Genomic DNA, 18,441 nt, shown 5'->3' on the forward strand with positions numbered 1-18,441 from the left:
AAAAATAGTTTTCAAAGTCTTCACTGACAAAATTCAGTGTATTTATTTTAATATACAAAGATACTAAATATACACAGCCTCTTTAAATCTAAGCTAAAAACCTACTTATTTCAGATGGCTTTTAATACCCAGTAGTATGGTGACACTTTTATCTTATCTTATTAAATTTTGCTGTATTTTATTGCTTTTACTGTTATTTTATTGTTTTTTACTTATTCTTTTCTTTATTTATTATCTGCTGTAAAGCACTTTTGTACCAAAATGGATTGTTTTAAAGGGCTGTAAAGATAAATTACATTGACAAAAATAGCTGGAATATGGAGGCAAAGACAGACCAATTTACATGATATCCAGGTATTAAGATTGTACAACCAGCAGATTAATGGGTGTCAGGATTGGGTATAAAAGGAGCGTCTTTCCAAGCGAGGATGGGTCATGGCTCACCACTTTGTGCCAAACTCATCATCCGTAAGTTCCACAATTATGTCTCAGTGCCACATTACGAAGGACTTTAGTCTTTTGGCATCTGCAGAGCAGAATATAGTGAAAAGATACAGAAAGTCTGGAGAAATCTCAGTGAGTAAAGTCCAAGGACAGAAACCTCTGTTGGAAACCACTCAGGAGGACCTTGGAGAACCATTTTCACTCATCACAGTCCAGAAATGTGACCTGAAACTGTTTCAGACAAAGAGGAAGCCATGTTTCAACACCTGAGCTCATCTCAGATGGACAGAAAGACGGTGGACTCGTGTTCTGAGGTCAGATGAGTCCATGTTTCAGCTGCTTCTGGGAAAAACTGATGCCTGCTTCTACAAAGATGAGAAAAAGAATCCAGGCTGTTCTCAGAGAAAGGTTTAAAGCCAGCGTCTGTGATGGTGTGGGGGGGTGCATCAGAGTCCACGGCTTGGATGACTGCAATCAATGTTGGAATCAAGTTTTAAATGAGTTCATATTTCGTAAACACACTGAAGTTGGTCAGTGAAGACACTGAAAACCATTCCTGTGGACGTCTGTGTGTTCAACAAAGGTTAAAAAGGAAATAATATGAGATAAAATGGTAATAAAATGGGGTTCGTGAACCTAACTGAGAGCAAAGCGCTTTCTAATACAACTCTTTTACCCTCCAACTCTCACCATAAGCAGTTATTCACATGATCTGAGTGCTAATTTTCTAATTATTTACACACGTTTGGATGTATTCTGCCACAGAGCTGAGAGGATTGGAAACAAATGGCTCTGAAACCAAAGGACTCGGATGTAGACTGATGTGCTCTCCATCCTATTTTCATACCTGAATCTATCTCCCACCATTAATTCATATTCAGTTTAACAGGATCTACAGAAATAGTAAAATAAGGGGTTTTTGCCCATAATAACGGGGATCAACTCGTCCTCATTTGCTTCTTGCTGTGGCACAGTTCAGGAGGAGCATTTGGTGTTTGGAGTGCTTTCCAGATAAGAGGCTCCCTGCTGTCAAACAGATTGACTGTGATTGCAATCCTCTCCTGGTTAGACTCCCGTGTCTGAAGAAGACATCGGTCGAGGGATTCATACTTTGTGTGTAGATTTCTGTCGATCTAACACTGACTTTACAAGCTGTGGAGGACCGGTGGGTGTTACTAAGAACTGTGGAAACCACACAGTTCAGCTCACTGATCGCAGCTCATTAACATCCCGATTTATCGTCAGCATCCAGGTTTCCGTCGTTGTTTTGACTCACATTCAAAAGCTGTGAAGCAGAAAAAGTGAATGGAAACGATAGAGAATGTCTGTTTGGGCGCCATATTGTGTTCAGATGCACAAATTCTAACTGCAGGATAGTGTTTCTACACTCAAACTGCAGGATCAGCCTCTAAAATGTTTTCTCTGTCTGTTTGTCAAACTGAGACGCTGCTGCATGTGAAAAAATATCACTTTTAAAAAAAAAAACGCATCTTTATTATCAATAATGTGACTCAAAAAGCCCCAGACACACTGCTGAATGCATTTGGAAGTTTTACAATTTGTTTACATTGATAAAAAGCCAGAAAATGGGGGTCAGATTCAGCAGAGGATCATATTTCAGCTCAGTGCCGGCTTGTTAACTCTCAGATTTCTTACACCTGATGCACATGACGGGGAATGAATCCCATCTGAACTGGCAAAGACTCGGTGGCTGTTTCTGTTCTGTTCATAAACTTTATTGTTTATGCATTTAGCAGACGCTTTTATCCAAAACGACTTACAGGTAAACTCACACGACTCACCGGCAGCTTCCCACATGATATATTAACTCGGATATTTCCAGATTGTCCTCATTTGTGTCACACTTTGCGGTGTTTTGTTCAATTCAACACGGTCCGTCCACCACAGTTCACATAGTTTTCTATCTCCAACAGTTACTGCTTTAAACCACGGCTCTCTGACTGTTTCCAAACCTTATTTTACTCTCAACAAAACCATAATTCACTTAATCAACACCGTAATATATTAAGTAATCAGTAAAACTAACAGTTAGGATAAAAATGGAGAAGATAAACGGCGTAATGTTCCTTTAGACATCTGTCCAAACTGAGAGGCGACGCCCCCTGCTGGCTATCAGGCAGAATGTGGCTTTAAAGCACTTGGCTTCGTTCTTCAGACAGAAGACGAGTCTAAAACACAAACAACCCACCTTTAGAAGTGATACAAAGTGATCTTTGCAGCTTTCCTCCCTGTGACTCTGACGCTGCTATAACTCAAACTAATTGAATTGATTTTCTGCTCGGTCTGATTAATAATAATAATAATAATAATAATAATATGAGCTCCCTCTCCTGCCTCCTTTCCAGCTCGACCTCACCAACAGCAACCCCTCCTCTTCTCTTCCATCCGTACACACACATGCACACACGCCGATGCTTAAGCAGGCTTTTCTTTCTATCCTTAGCCTCGCTCCTCCCTCCCTCCCCATCCTGATTACCAACCTGCCATTTTACCTTGAGAGCCGTGGAACCACAGGCTCTGCTGCACATCCCGGCGGTGACTCGAGCTGCAGACATAGCCTCCATTTACGCATTAACGGTAGTGGAGCCAACCTCTGGTCTGACTTGACCTGTCAGACCCTGCAGATATCCACACGCTTCGTCTCAGCCGTCCCACATCTCTTTGGACCATGTTTCCGGACGATGTGAGTAGTTTGAATAACAGCTTGAAGGTAGCAGCTCTTAATTAGTGGTGGAAACTATTTAGTTTAACGCAATGTTTTGAGAAGAAATGGTTCTTTAGATATAAAGATGGGTCTGTGTATTAAATATTGGTCTAAAGTTACTAATAAAATAGTGGATTAGGTGCTCGGTTATATGTAATTTTGCCCACCGACTTGTTTCCTTGATGCTCAAAGGGCTGTTAAATGTGATCCAGTATGAGTTGGTGATTAAAAATGCACCCAGTAATAGTCACTCTGACTCCACTCATGAAAGAGTCATAAGAGTTATAACTTCTGTGTTTTTTAATGCCAAAAAGGTCTATTTTAAGCTTCTTAAATGTGAGAAGCTGTGTCACATATGATGCAAACGGATTACTCTTTAAGTATGGGGTTGCCTGGGAATGCTGCTCTGTGGGGGAAAAAATCTGTATCAAGAAAGCAAGAATGAAATAACTCCCGAGCTGCAGCCCTGCTGTGTGTTTAGGGTGCAGGACGGTGAGGGTACAGGTGGGGCTAATCATACAGTAAGTGCAGCATTTAAGAGTGCAGAAGCTGCAGCCTTACATGATGCTGGATTAAGCTGTTCAGGCCTCAGCGGGGGAAAATAACCTGAATTCTTAGCCATCAGGACAGCACTAATCCTGAACCTTCTTTTAGTCCTGCAGCAAAAGCACCGCGTCTTTGTTGGTAGTTTTGTTGTGATTTGAAGGTAAACACCATCATCTTTTTTGGCACATCACCCTGTAACTTCACCAGAAATAAGCACAACTGACCACAACGGGTTTAAAGAGTTTTACGTTTTAAGGATTTTTTTAAGACGTTTTGTCGCCAACATCTATTTAAATATTGAGTTAAGCTGCTGCCTTTCTCTTAAAGGGGATCCGGATGGTAGATGTTCAGGTTGTTAGAAAAGACAGCTGAAGAGGGATTAAGAAGCATAGCGGCACGTTGTGACTGTCTGCAGCTAAAGCAGCAATTTGGCCTCAAGTCCAGCCTCATGGGACTTAAAAGCCTGCTAAGCCTGCTGATAATGTTCACCTTATAACATAAGTTCATTAAAAAGTTGTCACCGTTAACTAGCAAGTGTCACATTGCACTGAATGTAGGAAGTGATGTTTCAGTCTGGATGTGGGCAGAGCGGCTTTTAAACTCCATCAGCACACATTTAATTGCATGAATCCCCATAGCCCATCTAAAAACCTTTAATTATTCTTATATAACAGTAATCAGTGCAATGTGATGCTATAAAACAAAACAAAACAGTTTGGATCCAGGCTGTTATGTTACACAAGCTGGTTAATGCTGGCTCTTCAGAAGGAGGAGAGAGACTCGATGTGCTTCTTATAAATAGGATTTCTAAATGTGTGCTAAGCTTCTAGGCTAAAAATAAAAGTTTTTCTTTAAGCTCTGTTTTTAAGATGATCCCAGTCTATGTTTATTGTTCCAAAATGGTCTAAATGGGACAGAGGTCCTCTGTTTTAGACATTGTGTGAATGTTTTTGATGTGCATCAGAGTCCGGTTTAATGGTTCTTGACATTTAAACAACAGAGAATGTGGGAAAAGCTTCACATTTAGTTCATGATGATGATATAACAAAAGGAGCAGCTTATGGGTTTGATTACAAATGATTGAAAAGGAATGCAAATGACTGCGAGTGCTTACAAAATGTTTCCCCAGTTTGAGCCAGATGACATATGTAACACCCTGGTTTGTGAGGTAGTCCTGTTAGTGGATGTCCTGAATCCTCGGTTAAACATCCTGATTAGGACTCGTGACCTTCTGGGAACGATTATAGATAGAAAGTATGTGAAGAGAAAAACAAAGCTTAACGTAACAGATCAAAGAAAGCAGAGGAACATGGATGTTGTTGTGCTTCAGACTCAGACTTTCCTGTCCGCCCTGCAGGTGAATGCGAGACCAGAGCATGCATTCAGTCCAGACAGGGCTGTGGGAACCCCGACCGCCGTCTAAACATGCCGCGCCCCTCTGCCCGCTTCCTCCCTCCACTTCCCGTCACTCCTATGTGACCACAGCCACCCCAGCCAAGCGGATCACTTTCTACAAGAGCGGCGACAGCCAGTTCGGGGGCGTCAGGATGGCCATCCACAAGCGCAGCTTCAAATGCTTCGACACCCTGCTGGATGACCTTTCTCAAAAGGTTAGTGTGATGGCTGTGATGCAGGGACCTCCTTTGAAGTTTGAGCTTTTTACCTTCCCTAACTTCCCCAGTGCACTTTTTCACAGATTTACTGCAATAAACAGTTGGATATGTTTATGTTTATGTATTTAGGAGACACTTTTATCCAAATTGACTTACAGGTAGGCAGGTAGGGTAAGGGGGTCTTGCCTAAGGACCCCTACTGGAGGTAATACCTTTCATGCAGGGGATTTGAACCCAGATTTGAACCCAGGTCTCCCACTTACCACTACACTATCCAGGATATGTATATATGTGTGCCTATGCATCCACACACAGGTTCCCCTACCATTTGGAGTCCGGACTGTGACCACGCCCCGGGGCACACACACCATCAAACACCTGGAGCAGCTTCAAGACGGCGGCTGCTACCTCTGCTCTGACCGCCGGCACCCCAAGCCGATTAACATGGAGCTGGCCGGCAAACGCCACGGCATCTGGTACCAACACAGCCGGAGGCCCCAGCGCCCTGAGGCCTCATCTGGAACCCCCCCTGGCCATTCGAATTTGGCTTACAGGCAGCGACGGATCCTGCTGGTGAAGAACAGCGAGCCGGGGATGAGGAGGAGCATTGTGCTGAGCAGGAGGTCAGCCAGAAGCCTCAGAGCCTTTCTGGACGAGGTGTCTGAGGTGATGCAGTTTCATGTCCGCAAGCTCTACACAGCAGAGGGACGCAGGGTAAAAACTTCTACTTAAACTCAGCTTTAAAGTGAGTACGTTTTATTCTGGACACAGAGTTTACACAAACTGTGCCACTTTGCTTCCAGATCGACAGCATGCAAAGCCTGATGACTTGTCCTGGTGTGTTGGTGTGTGTCGGGCGGGAGGCCTTCAGTCCGATGCTCGTAAACTTTATCAGAAAGACCTCCGAGGAAAAGCTGCCTGGTTTGGGGACCAAGTCACCTGGTCTTGGTCCTCGGACCCCTGGTAATGGGGCTCGATCTCCTGCTATCCAAGCAATAAGGTCCTCTCCTCATGGAGTTCAGTCCAGATCCAGCGAGTACGACGAAGGACATGAAAGCAAGAAAAATGGTAAGTCGTTTTTGGTCAAAATGTAAAAAGGCACATTTGCGTAAAAATGTGTTTCAAATGTGGTTTTTCATTTTTCTTTTCAGTCAACTTTGGTTTGGAAACCAAGAAAAGCATCATCCACCCTCGCTCCGATTCCTCAAATCGCTCCGCTCGTTTCTCTCTGTCCTCTGAAAAGTCTTTTGGCGTCTGCCCCCAGGCAAGACCGGCCATTATGAACGACGACATTGAAAAGCGCGTTCTGGTCAATAAAGATGGCAGCCTCTCGGTGGAGATGAGGGTGCGTTTTCACCTACAAAATGATGAGACCCTCCAGTGGTCCACACAAATCAAGAAATCCCCCTCTCTGACCAATGAATCTTGCCCCGCGAGCCAAGCCCAGTCCAACTACCTGCAGCATGGTCAGTCAGGAAGTTGTTCAGACCCCGATTCTACATCCTATGAGGGTATGGAGTACCCCAGTCAACCTCTGCAGTGTGCACTGGAGGAGAACCACTGCCCCTGTTGCTACCAGAGACGAGAACCTCATTTTGATTTGTGGGAAAACCCTGCGCATAGCCACAAACCGCCTCCTGTCCCACCCCCGCATCCATCCAACCACACTGTGATGAGACATACACACTCTTCTAGCTCTTCCTCATCGTGCAACTCCAGAAGGGTGGTTCGCTGCAGAGCGCGACTCTCCAGGTCGCCGGGTGGGTCGGGCTCAGAGCAGAACCAGCTGGTCCAGGAGGAGATGTGCGTGACGGAGCAGGTTGAGCGCCGAGTGGAGGTGGCGCAGGATGGAGACACTCAGGTAGAGGTCTGCAAGGTGAGCAGATGCTGCAGTCGGACTGAAGTGGTTGCCATGGACACCAACCTTCGACCAGTCAGCAGAAAGTCGGTCGAGGGTGAGCTGATGGTCGGGGAAGACGAAAACCGCCCGTTGTCTGCAGTCAGCATCTCCTCGCATGTTCTTCAGTCACTGAAAGAGGACCAGGATGACGAGGATGACGATCTTCCACCCAGCGTCTCTCAGTGTTCCCATAGAAACGAACCATCACCGTCCCCGACACCTGCGACTCACCTGGAGGAAAAACCAGAGAGCATGGTCTCAGCCAGTTCGCTCCACTCTGCCAAACACAGGAGCCCCGAGCAAAGGGAAGCGAGAGGAAGCAGGGCATCATCTGCAGCCTGTTCCTGTCACTGTGGAGCCACCAGCTCAGTGTCCAATATAAGCAACTCCAGAATCCCCAATTCAGAGGAAGACGGAGCAGCTGACGCTGAGGATGAAGAGTTAAAGAGGGGTGTTAGTGGCTTATCAGGTTGCACAGGGCTGTCAGTGAGCACTCTGAGGTCAGGAGCATCGAGCGTGTGCCCAGACTGTGGGGGCTGCAAACTGATGGCTTATAATTCCAACAGCAGAGCCTCGAAGAGGTCCGATCAGTCCAACCGAACCCCACAACCTGTCTCACCTCTGCCCACCAAAGAGAATGGAGATGATGGCCACGATGATGCGGCCTCAGATGATTCAGCTGGGTCAACCCAATCGAACAAGTCCAACCTCACCATTCATGGGCGCCTCTCTGCCACGCCGAACCACCTGAAAGGAAGAGCCCCCAGTGCCATGTCCGGAAGCTCCAACCCAGAGTCAACAGGAGGAGACGAAGAGAGGGCTCCCAGTGCCACTTCAGCCACCAGCCACAGGTCCAACAGGTCCAATAGGTCACACCAGTCTGGCTGTAATGGTATACAGGGAGTTACAGCCGAGAATGAGGAGGAGAGGGCTCCCAGTGCCACTTCGGCCACCAGCCACAGGTCCAACAGGTCCAACAGGTCACACCAGTCTGGCTGTAATGGTATACAGGGAGTTACAGCCGAGAACGAGGAGGAGAGGGCTCCCAGTGCCACTTCGGCCACCAGCCACAGGTCCAACAGGTCCAACAGGTCACACCAGTCTGGCTGTAATGGTATATCAGGAGTTACAGCCGAGAACGAGGAGGAGAGGGCTCCCAGTGCCACTTCGGCCACCAGCCACAGGTCCAACAGGTCACACCAGTCTGGCTGTAATGGTATACAGGGAGTTACAGCCGAGAATGAGGAGGAGAGGGCTCCCAGTGCTACTTCAGCCACCAGCCACAGGTCCAACAGGTCCAACAGGTCACACCAGTCTGGCTGTAATGGTATATCAGGAGTTACAGCCGAGAATGAGGAGGAGAGGGCTCCCAGTGCCACTTCAGCCACCAGCCACAGGTCCAACAGGTCACACCAGTCTGGCTGTAATGGTATACAGGGAGTTACAGCCGAGAATGAGGAGGAGAGGGCTCCCAGTGCTACTTCAGCCACCAGCCACAGGTCCAACAGGTCCAACAGGTCACACCAGTCTGGCTGTAATGGTATATCAGGAGTTACAGCCGAGAATGAGGAGGAGAGGGCTCCCAGTGCGATGTCGGCTCGGTCCAACCTGTCTGCTAAGTCTGGCAAGTCTCAGAAGTCTGAAGTTGAAGTTCCCGTAATCGGTTTGAGAGAGAAAGCAGAGGGAGAGAACACTGTGGAAAGAGCAGTCAGCTCTTTGTCGGACAAATCTAGTGCTTCAGCCAAGTCTCATAAGTCCAGCTGTAATAAAGCTGCAGCTGTGGAAGAAGGCCAAGTTGATAAAAGAGCCCCCAGTAGCCTCTCTGTTAAATCCAACGCTTCTGCCAAGTCTGGAAAGGCTGACAGTGTCGTATCAGACAAATCATCTAAGTCAAACGTTTCAGCAAAGTCTGGCACATCTCACAAGTCAGCTTCCTGTCAGTGTGCAAAAGCAGCTTCTCCAGGCGGTAAGGCAGAGGAAGAACCCATGGAAGACGTGACTGAAAAGGAAGAGGGAGCAGAGGTGGAGGAAAGAGCAGCAAGTGCAATGTCAGCAAAGTCAAATCTGTCCCATAAGTCTGCGAAAGCCTCTGAGAGATCTCCTTCTCCGAGGTCAGAAGCTGGAGGAGACGTAGAAGAAAGGGCGACGAGTCAAATGTCTGGAAAACTGTCTTCAAAGTCTTCAAAGTCTAATGACAATGAAAGGGCAGCCAGTGCAGGGTCCGGTAAATCGGCTTCCTCTGCAAAGCCTCACCAGGCTAACACAGAGGTGGACAGATCCCTGAGCGCCGCCTCAGGGAGATCACACATCTCTGCCAAGTCCCATAAATCAACCCACTCTGCATCATCTCCAAATCCAGACGATGCCGAGGTTCCTGTCATTGAGACAAATGGGGAGGAGAAGGAAGACGAACCTGGAGAGCGACTGGGAAGTGCCATGTCCGTCAGGTCGGCATCTTCAGTGAGATCCGGTGCTTCTCACAAGTCAAATTCTGGCAGGAATCTTACAAATTCAAATGTCGTGACAATTAAAACACCAGATGGAGCTGATGAGGAGGGAAGTGAGACAAAGGAGAGAGCTTCGAGTCAGGCGTCAGGAAGATCCCGGAAGTCTAATCATAATGAAACGACAGAAGATGTGGATAAATCTGAGAAGTGTCATGGCCAAACTCTCTCACCAAAAAGAACACCTTCACCACGGACCCGCTCCCCCAAAGCTCCAGCCGCATCCCCGGTGCAACAGTTGCTGCCGAACCCCGATGTTGGGGAGAAAAGAGGGCCCAGTGCCTTGTCAGTTCACTCCATAACCTCGGCTAAATCTGGCAGATCCAAATGTAGCTGTGGAGCAGCACATAAGAAAGAGGATGAAGAAAAAGAGGGAGAGCACAAGGAGGATGGGAAAAGTGAGGGATGCAGTGAGGAAGCAACCAGCTTCCTGTCATCCTCATCAAAGACACAGAGGAAAGGATCTGAAAAGCCGTTGAGTCGTAACTCATCTGGATCAGTCTCCCTTGGGCTGCCAGAGGATCAAGATACTGCTGATTCAGACAGTGGAAAGTCAACTGTTTCTTTCCGCAACAACGCTGAGGACAAGGTTAGGATCATGGAGAAGACAGCAGCTCCCAGTGTCTCCAAAAGCCCAAAAGATTCCTCAGGAAAAGGAGATGAGGAGAGAGTGAGGTCGGCTATGTCTCAAAAGTCCAATGACAACGGCAGGAAAAGCGCTTCCTCTCACAATCATCCGGCAGTTGATATTCCTACTATTGAAATGCCCAGAGGAGGTGAAGAAGGTGGGGAACAAAACACAGAAAGAGCAGCCAGTGCAGTGACAGTGAAGAGCGGCAGGTCTCGCAAGTCCTGTCACGACTGTGGCGTCAAAGCCGCGGCTCGGACACTTGATGCTAACTCCAAGGAGAGGAGAGAAGTTGGAACAGAAAGTGTGACAAATGCTGACAAAATGGACACCCCAAATGATAGGGCCCCATCTGCAATGTCAGGAAGCGCTAAAGCTCGGAGAAAATCCCCTGCAAGAGCCAGCGTTTCAGGACATAGTGACACAGAAAACCAGGATTTCAATAGACCAGGCAGCGAGGCCAAAGAGAGGAAAGATATCACACAAAATAAAACACCTAGTGTCTACTCCCAAAGTCCCTGTTGTCTCAGACCTGAGTCGGCAGCTTCGACCCACTCAAAGTCAAAGAAAACTTCACAGCAGAGTACAGGAATCCAGGATTCGGTCAAATCAGAGGATCTGAATCCAGTCAAAGGTCACAAGTCCTGTGCAGGAAGTGAGGAGGGCAGTGTCAAAATGTCAAGCTCAAAAAGAAAAGAAACCGTCAAATCCTCAAGTCCGTGTCCCATGCACTGCTCCGGACCAGGCAGCAAAGTTGAGACGGGTGGTGAAAGCACGCTGTCTCACTCCCTGTCTGCTGCTGACCTGCTGAAGGAAACCATAGCTGCTGCCCGGCAGCACAGCCTGCAGTCAAGAGCCAGCAAAACCAGTGAGAAGAGCGGGAGGTCTCACAGAAGCAGGAATCTGAAGGATCAGGAGGGCGAATTGGAGCTGACGCCCGCCTGCCTGCCCAACGCATCGCCCAACGAGGTGGTCAGCGATTGGCTGCGGAGCATCCCCACCAACAGCAGCATGCTAGACCTTGGCAATGAATTAAATGAGGAAGAGGAGGAGCTGGGGACGAAGGAGATGGAGGAGATGCCTGAAGAGGAGACGGCAAAGGAGGAGGAGAGCCCTGAAGATGAGAAAGTGGACACGGACGAGAAAGTTGGGTCAGGAGAGGAAGAAGATAAAGAGGATGAAGATAAACCCGACGCGGCAGAGGAGAAGAAGAGTTCGCGTCCAGCACTGGGTGCTGCAGGCGGGACTTCTCTGTCCAAGAACTGGCACTGTTCTGCTGCCGTGATGAAAGTCCTCCTGAGCTCTTCTCTGGGTCGATGTCGGAGCGTTCCTGAGGTAAGACAGTTCCCCCGAGAGTGAGAACAAAACAAGTCCCAGTCTGAATTAAAACAGTGTCTCACATAATGAGACATTCTGGCCAACCAAACCAGTCCCCATCTGCATTAATTAACTACTCTGAACACACTTTCTGTCTTCAATTTGAAACATAAGAAAAATGCAATAAACTTAAGTTCAACAAGAGCTCACATGCATGCAAAAAAATCCAAGACAAACTTAGTCCAGTGCTTTCTCTGAGGCCGGCACAGACGAGCGTTTCCACACTCAAACAGCAGGATAAACCTCTAAAATCAGGCCACAGTTCATTTCTTCTCCTCATAACTAAGTGCTCAACAGATCTGTTCAGAAATATCAGAAAACACAAGTTTTCAAAAGTAAAACATCGTCATTATCACTGGGAAAACCTTACTGGCTCTTCTTCACTAGATGTGACCACCTAAAGCCAAACAAAACCCAAAACTACAAGATAATGAATAGAACAGGAGAACAGTCCTTATAAGATGTTGCTCCCGTCCCAGGATGCAACCGACATGTTGGAAACACTTTTACAAAACCTGTGGCGAGTAACCTCAAACAAAGAAAAAACAGCTGTCTTTCACTCTGGACCTTTAAAGGGGAACTCTGGTATTTTTAAACATAGATCTTATTTCTGGCATGAAATACGTTCATCTGCTCACCGAGAACAGTTTGGTGAAAGTCGGCGTCCTTCGGAAGATATTTAGATAACTGGAGATCCATATAACGGAGTGAACGGGGCTTAGAGGATGCAGCCTCTAAATAAGGCATTATCTGTCTTTATTTCACCAATACTTTAAGAAGAATGAATGAATGAACGTGTGCTATAGCTCTGTTAGCTCATAGCTGCTGTTATGTGGCTACTTGCAGCTATAGGAGAGCTAACGGAGGGATTTCTACACAGGCACTCTACTGGGACCACTTCATCCACACGCCCCCCTGCAGCACAGTTTATTCACTCCGTGCTCTGTGACAGTCGGCTAACTTCACACAGAGTTTGCTGCTGATAGTTTTGTGCAACATGGCAGGATATTTATCAGATTTTGACGATGTGAACGACAACTTTGAGTAAGATGGACGTTCTTACCGGAGTGAATAAGTTGTGCTGCAGCGGCGTGTCGATGATGTCATCCCAGTAGAGTGCCTGTGTAGAAAGCCCTCTATAAGCCCCCCCGATAGCCACCAATAACAATAACACAGCAGCTATGAGCTAAAAGAGCTATAGTACATGTTCGTTCATTTATTTGTATTTAAAGTATTGGTGAAATAAAGACAGATAATGCCTTATTTAGAGGCTGCATCCTCTAAGCCCCGTTCACTCCGTTATATGGATCTCCAGTTATCTAAATATCTTCTGAAGGACGCCGACTTTCACCAAACTGTTCTCTGTGAGCAGATGAACGTATTTCATGCCAGAAATAAGGTCTAGGTTTAAAAATACCGGAGTTCCCCTTTAAGGATAAAGGTTCTTTCATATTAAAGCACTTAAATTTACTCAAGTAAACTATAAAAATGAACTTTTGCTCTTTAGGTGCAGGGATCATAATGTTTTAGGTTTAAAAATCAGTCAATTGTCGAGGTTAAAGAGTTCAAATTTGGCTTTATTCCCTCTAAATTTAGCTGTGTTTGTCATGAAATTAAGCATATTTAAAGTAAAATTAAACATAATCTGTATTCTTTCCACATTTGCTTTCTGGTGTAGGTGTCGCCAGTCTATGGTCGTAGACTAAGCACATCAGCCACGGGGCTTTTGGACTGTTTGGCCCAGCTCCAGCTCATTGAGCCTACAGTGAGCAGTCACGAACAGAAGGACCGCAAGCAGCAGTATGATGAGATTATGGCCATTCTTCAGTCACTATGGCTCACTGAACCAACGGACATCGAGGTCAAGGGGGTCAAGGAGGCCAAGAACGGAGGCTCGCAGCAGGTGACGCCACCGAGGTCATCATCTGGCGTGGGCATGAGCAGCGGCTCGGGCGGCTCTGCAAAGGACAACGGAAATCAAGGCGGAGATGAAACACCTGCAAAAGAAACTGAAGCACAGCAGGAGGAAGAGGCGATGGTGAAGGTTGTAGAGGAAGAAGAGGCAGAGGAAGATGCAAAGGCCAAAGAGAAGGAAGCCGAGGAGACATCTAAAGCAGATACAGCAGAGGAGCCGGGAGAGATCGGAGAACAGAGGACAGCTCCTCAAAGTCCAGACAGCCCAAAAACCACTGAGAACCCGTCCTCATCAGACAAGAGTTCGACCAATGACAGCTCCAAATCTGCCACCGATAACGAGAGAGAGACACTGGGAGACTCAGGCACACCCCCGGCGACCCCGAGAGCACCTTTGTCCAAAAGATTGTCCCAAGACCCCGACCCCGTGTGGGTTCTGCACCTTCTGAAGAAGCTGGAGAGGCAGTTCATGGGCCACTACATCGAAGCCATGACAGAGTTCAAAGTTCGCTGGGACCTGGACGACAGCCTCATCCTGGACACCATGATCACCGAGCTGAAGGATGAGGTGAGCCGCCGCATCCAGAGCAGCATCGAGCGGGAGATGAGGAAGATTCAGAGTCGAGCCGGGAAGCCGAGCCGGTCGCCTCGGCCGCCGCAGTTAGCCAACCTGTCGAGGGAGTCCACAACGACCGAAAAGAGGCGTCGAATGTTGAAGGTAAACGCACCACATGGCCTCTTTACACCTAACATTAACTTCTACCTGAACCACGTGAAACCATGACTGTTTCTGTTGCAGGTGATGAAGAACCAGTCTGTAAAAACCGCCGACTCTGTCAGTGATGAAGACACAGCAGGTGACTTCAGCGACCAGCGAAGCGACGACGAGTACTGCCCCTGTGATGCTTGTGTCCGCAAGAAAATGGCGGCTCGGCCTCTTAAAAGCAATCCACTGGCAGTTGAAGCACCCGTGATGATGGAATTTGACCTCCTTAAGATTCTTCAGCTCAAGAAAAGTCCATCGCCTGCACCTGTGGCAGTGCAGCCGCCTGCAGGGGTCGCAGGAGAAAGGATGGTTGCAGAAGATGAAGGGAGGAATTTGGAGATACTTGAGGAGGAAGAGGAGGAGTATGAAACCAAAGAGGATATCAAAGCTGATCTGATTTTAGAGGAGACGATCCCAGAGGAAGACGAGGAAGAAGACGGCGTTGAAGATGAGGAGCAGGAAGAGGACGACACAGCTGGTGAGGAAGCTGAAAATGGGGAGGAGGATGAAGGAGAATGCACCTGTCAGTCTGCCAGAGAGGAAGAGGAAGCTGAGGACACGAGCAACGACACAGCTGATGAAGAGCAGACAGGAGACGATGAGGCGGGGGAGAATGAGGGTGAGACGGGAACCGGGGAAGACGAAGAGGAGAGTGACAAGGAGACAGTGAAAGAGGCAACAGCGAGTGAGGAAGAATCTGAGGACGGCAGTGCTGCAAAGAACGCATCAAATGCAGAATCAACGCTGGTGGAGGGAAACGTGAGTACGTCAGCAGAGGCTGAGGATGAAGACGGCGGGGATGACGCCACCGGAGAGGAGGGGGAGGAGTCACAGGAAGACAAAAAGGGGGAAGAAAGTGAGGAGCAGGAGGGAGATGCATCGCAGGAAGAAGGAGCCTCCTCAAAGGTAAGGTCATACATCAGGGGACGTGGGGCTAAAACTGAACAAAAACACTAAATAAATGGAGAGAAAAATGCAATATTTTATTTCATCCCAGTTAAAAGCAAACATCCAGCCTGGTTTAAATGCCGGAGAACGAAAATATGTTCTCAAACGGGTTTTTAAAGTGTTGAATGGGGCTTATTTTGGAAAATTTATCAATCAGTTTATTCCAACTAATCCCCAACTGCTAAAAATCCCTTTTATTTAATCTTAATAACATGTTAATAAGCTGTTTTTACGTGTTTCAAAGCATATATCATGAGCTGTGGCTGCAGAGCGCCACCTACAGCCTCTGAAAGGTGAGATCAGACAGCCCAGATGCTTGCACAGCCCTGAGCATGAAGCCGCTGCTCTTTACCAGAAGCTAGAAAACCTTCAGTCAGTCATGAGCCAAGTGAGGTGGCGGCCAAAGACCCGGGGTGGCGAGATAAAAATCATTATGAGCTAAATCTAACCAACAATGCGATGACTCTGGACTTCTGAGATATATCTGCAGAGTACCAGCTGCAGTATGTTCTGCACATGAACATGAGAGGAACCAGGGAAAAGTTTCAAAATTAGGATAAGAAACAACATGAATATATGCTCACTTTCAGCACTACATGCCTAAAACTGAGTGGTAAAGATGGCTTAAGGTCTGCTTAAACAAATTCTCATTAAAGGGAAACTCTGGAATTTTTAAACCTGGACCCTATTTCTGGCATGAAAAACGTTCATCTGCTCACAGAGAACAGTTTGGTGAAAGTCGGCGTCCTTCGGAAGATATTTAGATAACTGGAGATCCATATAACGGAGAGAACGGGGCTTAGAGGATGCAGCCTCTAAATAAGGCATTATCTGTCTTTATTTCACCAATACTTTAAGAAGAATGAATGAATGAACGTGTGCTATAGCTCTGTTAGCTCATAGCTGCTGTTATGTGGCTACTTGCAGCTATAGGAGAGCTAACGGAGGGATTTCTACACAGGCACTCTACTGGGACCACTTCATCCACACGCCCCCCTGCAGCACAGTTTATTCACTCCGTGCTCTGTGACAGTCGGCTAACTTCACACAGAGTTTGCTGCTGATAGTTTTGTGCAACATAGCAGGATATTTATCAGATTTTGACGACGTGAACGACGACTTTGAGTAAGATGGACGTTCTTACCGGAGTGAATAAGCTGTGCTGCAGGGGGGCGTCCCAGTAGACGAGTGTGTAGAAAGCCTCTATAAGCCCCCCAATAGCCACCAATAACAACAACACAGCAGCTATGAGCTAACAGAGCTATAGCACACGTTCATTCATTCATTCTTCTTAAAGTATTGGTGAAATAAAGACAGATAATGCCTTATTTAGAGGCTGCATCCTCTAAGCCCCGTTCACTCCGTTATATGGATCTCCAGTTATCTAAATATCTTCTGAAGGACGCCGACTTTCACCAAACTGTTCTCAGTGAGCAGATGAACGCATTTCATGCCAGAAATAAGGTTTAAAAATACCGGAGTTCCCCTTTAAGAGCCTGTATATTCACTGACAAATAAAAAGGGTTAAAGCCACGATAGGCATTTAAACGTAGAACCGTATAAGTTTGAGTAGCACAGATGAGGTTTTAGGGGTTTAATAACTGCTTGAGTGGGGCGTCCACTACCTGTAACTTTTTCATGCAAACGGATAGAAAGATAGCAGTAAAACTGCTGTCTTCACGGCCAGAACCGGCACTAAAATGACCTCGATACGTCGTAACGGTTGCTGATAAAGAATTCTCTGGCACTCTATTTTAAAACTGCACTAAGGCGCTGAACATGGCCCCAGAGTTAAAGTCAGCTGTACCATAAAGAGGAATCTGACCCACTGCAGCCTCACTGCTAATTCTAAGCCTGTGGGAAAACATAATCTCACCATCCAATTAGGCAGCCTGAACAAATCTGTTTTGTTTGGCAGCAAGACAGAACTTCCCGATTGACGTCTGCTGCAGCCATCAGTCACCAATTACTTCTAAAAAAACTGTTAACGAGTGTTTATCCTTTTAATTAAAGTGCTCTCAGCACCATTTTTTACTCTCATCTCACCCTACATTAATTAAGTGAAACTAAATTTTATCTGAAACTATAATTATTGACGCTCTGCTGTCATGTTATTACCCAGTTTAGTTTAGATAACTCTTATCTCGTTCAACCCTCAGAGCCAAAACGTCCCCGTCTGTGTGACCGAGGGAGAGGAGGCCGACGCCGAAGACTCGGACGACAGTAAACGCCAGAGTGACACCGGCGCTGAGGAATCAGGACGCGAGGAGACTGGAGGGTCAGGAGAGGATGGAGATGAGGAAGAGGCTCAGGAAGATGCTGTGGAGGAGTTCAAGCCTGAGGAAGATGGTGAGGAGGAGGTCGACGAAAAGGAAGATGGAGCTCTTCTCCATCAGTTCACCAGGACCTCAGTGGAGTCCCAGTCCGGCTCGATGGAGGAAGTTGACGTGAATTCATCCTCAAAGCCTGTGGACTCCATTGGGGTGCCCAAAATGGCTGCCGGTGTATCCGCTGGAGGTGGTGCAGGTCAGAGGAGGAGCCGTTCACCAGCCAGGGTCAAACGGCACAAACCCAAAGAGATTGACACTGAACCGGAGGACTTTTAACTCGCGGGACAGCCGGGTCACAGACTCTGTGAACACGGTTTCTCTTTGAGAAACTACTGTTAAAATGTCTCGTTCCCCTTGAAGTTTTAAGCCTCACTCGAACACTTGAAGCACTTTATCTCTCCAGACCGGCTGTAGGAGGAGTCACGGTGGTTCACGTAACCACCGATAAGTCTCATAACTGTAGAAACCTGAAACTTGAAGAAACAACCACTTTATTGTATTTAACCTTATATTTGTAACGGTTATTTGTATATTTCTGAATTAACTCTACGTATTAAGGCACATGTTCGTATATTTTTGACACCTTTGGGTGAACTCAGTCGGCCACAGGTTTAATATTTTATCAAATCATATAGCCAATAATATACAGAGTACCTCAAAGATGTATTATGTTCATAGATATTTTTAGCAGTGTTTGACAAAGCCAGATTCTCAACCCTTGGTTCATCTGTACAGTGTCTTTTGGA

The 18,441-nt window shown here is 46.9% G+C and overlaps 1 protein-coding gene across 1 annotated transcript; it reads left to right on the forward strand.

Annotated features, from left to right (window-relative positions):
- Nucleotides 1-5,247: 5,247 nt before the first annotated feature.
- On the forward strand, nucleotides 5,248-18,157 carry rp1l1a (rp1 like 1a). Its single transcript, XM_072379388.1, has 8 exons — nucleotides 5,248-5,325; nucleotides 5,644-6,042; nucleotides 6,132-6,270; nucleotides 6,346-6,396; nucleotides 6,480-11,695; nucleotides 13,416-14,369; nucleotides 14,451-15,323; nucleotides 17,525-18,157. The coding sequence occupies exons 1-8, from the start codon at nucleotides 5,263-5,265 to the stop codon at nucleotides 17,969-17,971; spliced, it is 8,142 nt and encodes a 2,713-aa protein (XP_072235489.1). The 5' UTR covers nucleotides 5,248-5,262; the 3' UTR covers nucleotides 17,972-18,157.
- The last annotated feature ends 284 nt before the right edge of the window (nucleotides 18,158-18,441 follow it).

This window comes from Leuresthes tenuis, unplaced genomic scaffold (assembly GCF_036924035.1).
Source record: "Leuresthes tenuis unplaced genomic scaffold, fLeuTen1.0.hap1 SCAF_1, whole genome shotgun sequence".
Lineage (NCBI taxonomy): Eukaryota > Metazoa > Chordata > Actinopteri > Atheriniformes > Atherinopsidae > Leuresthes > Leuresthes tenuis.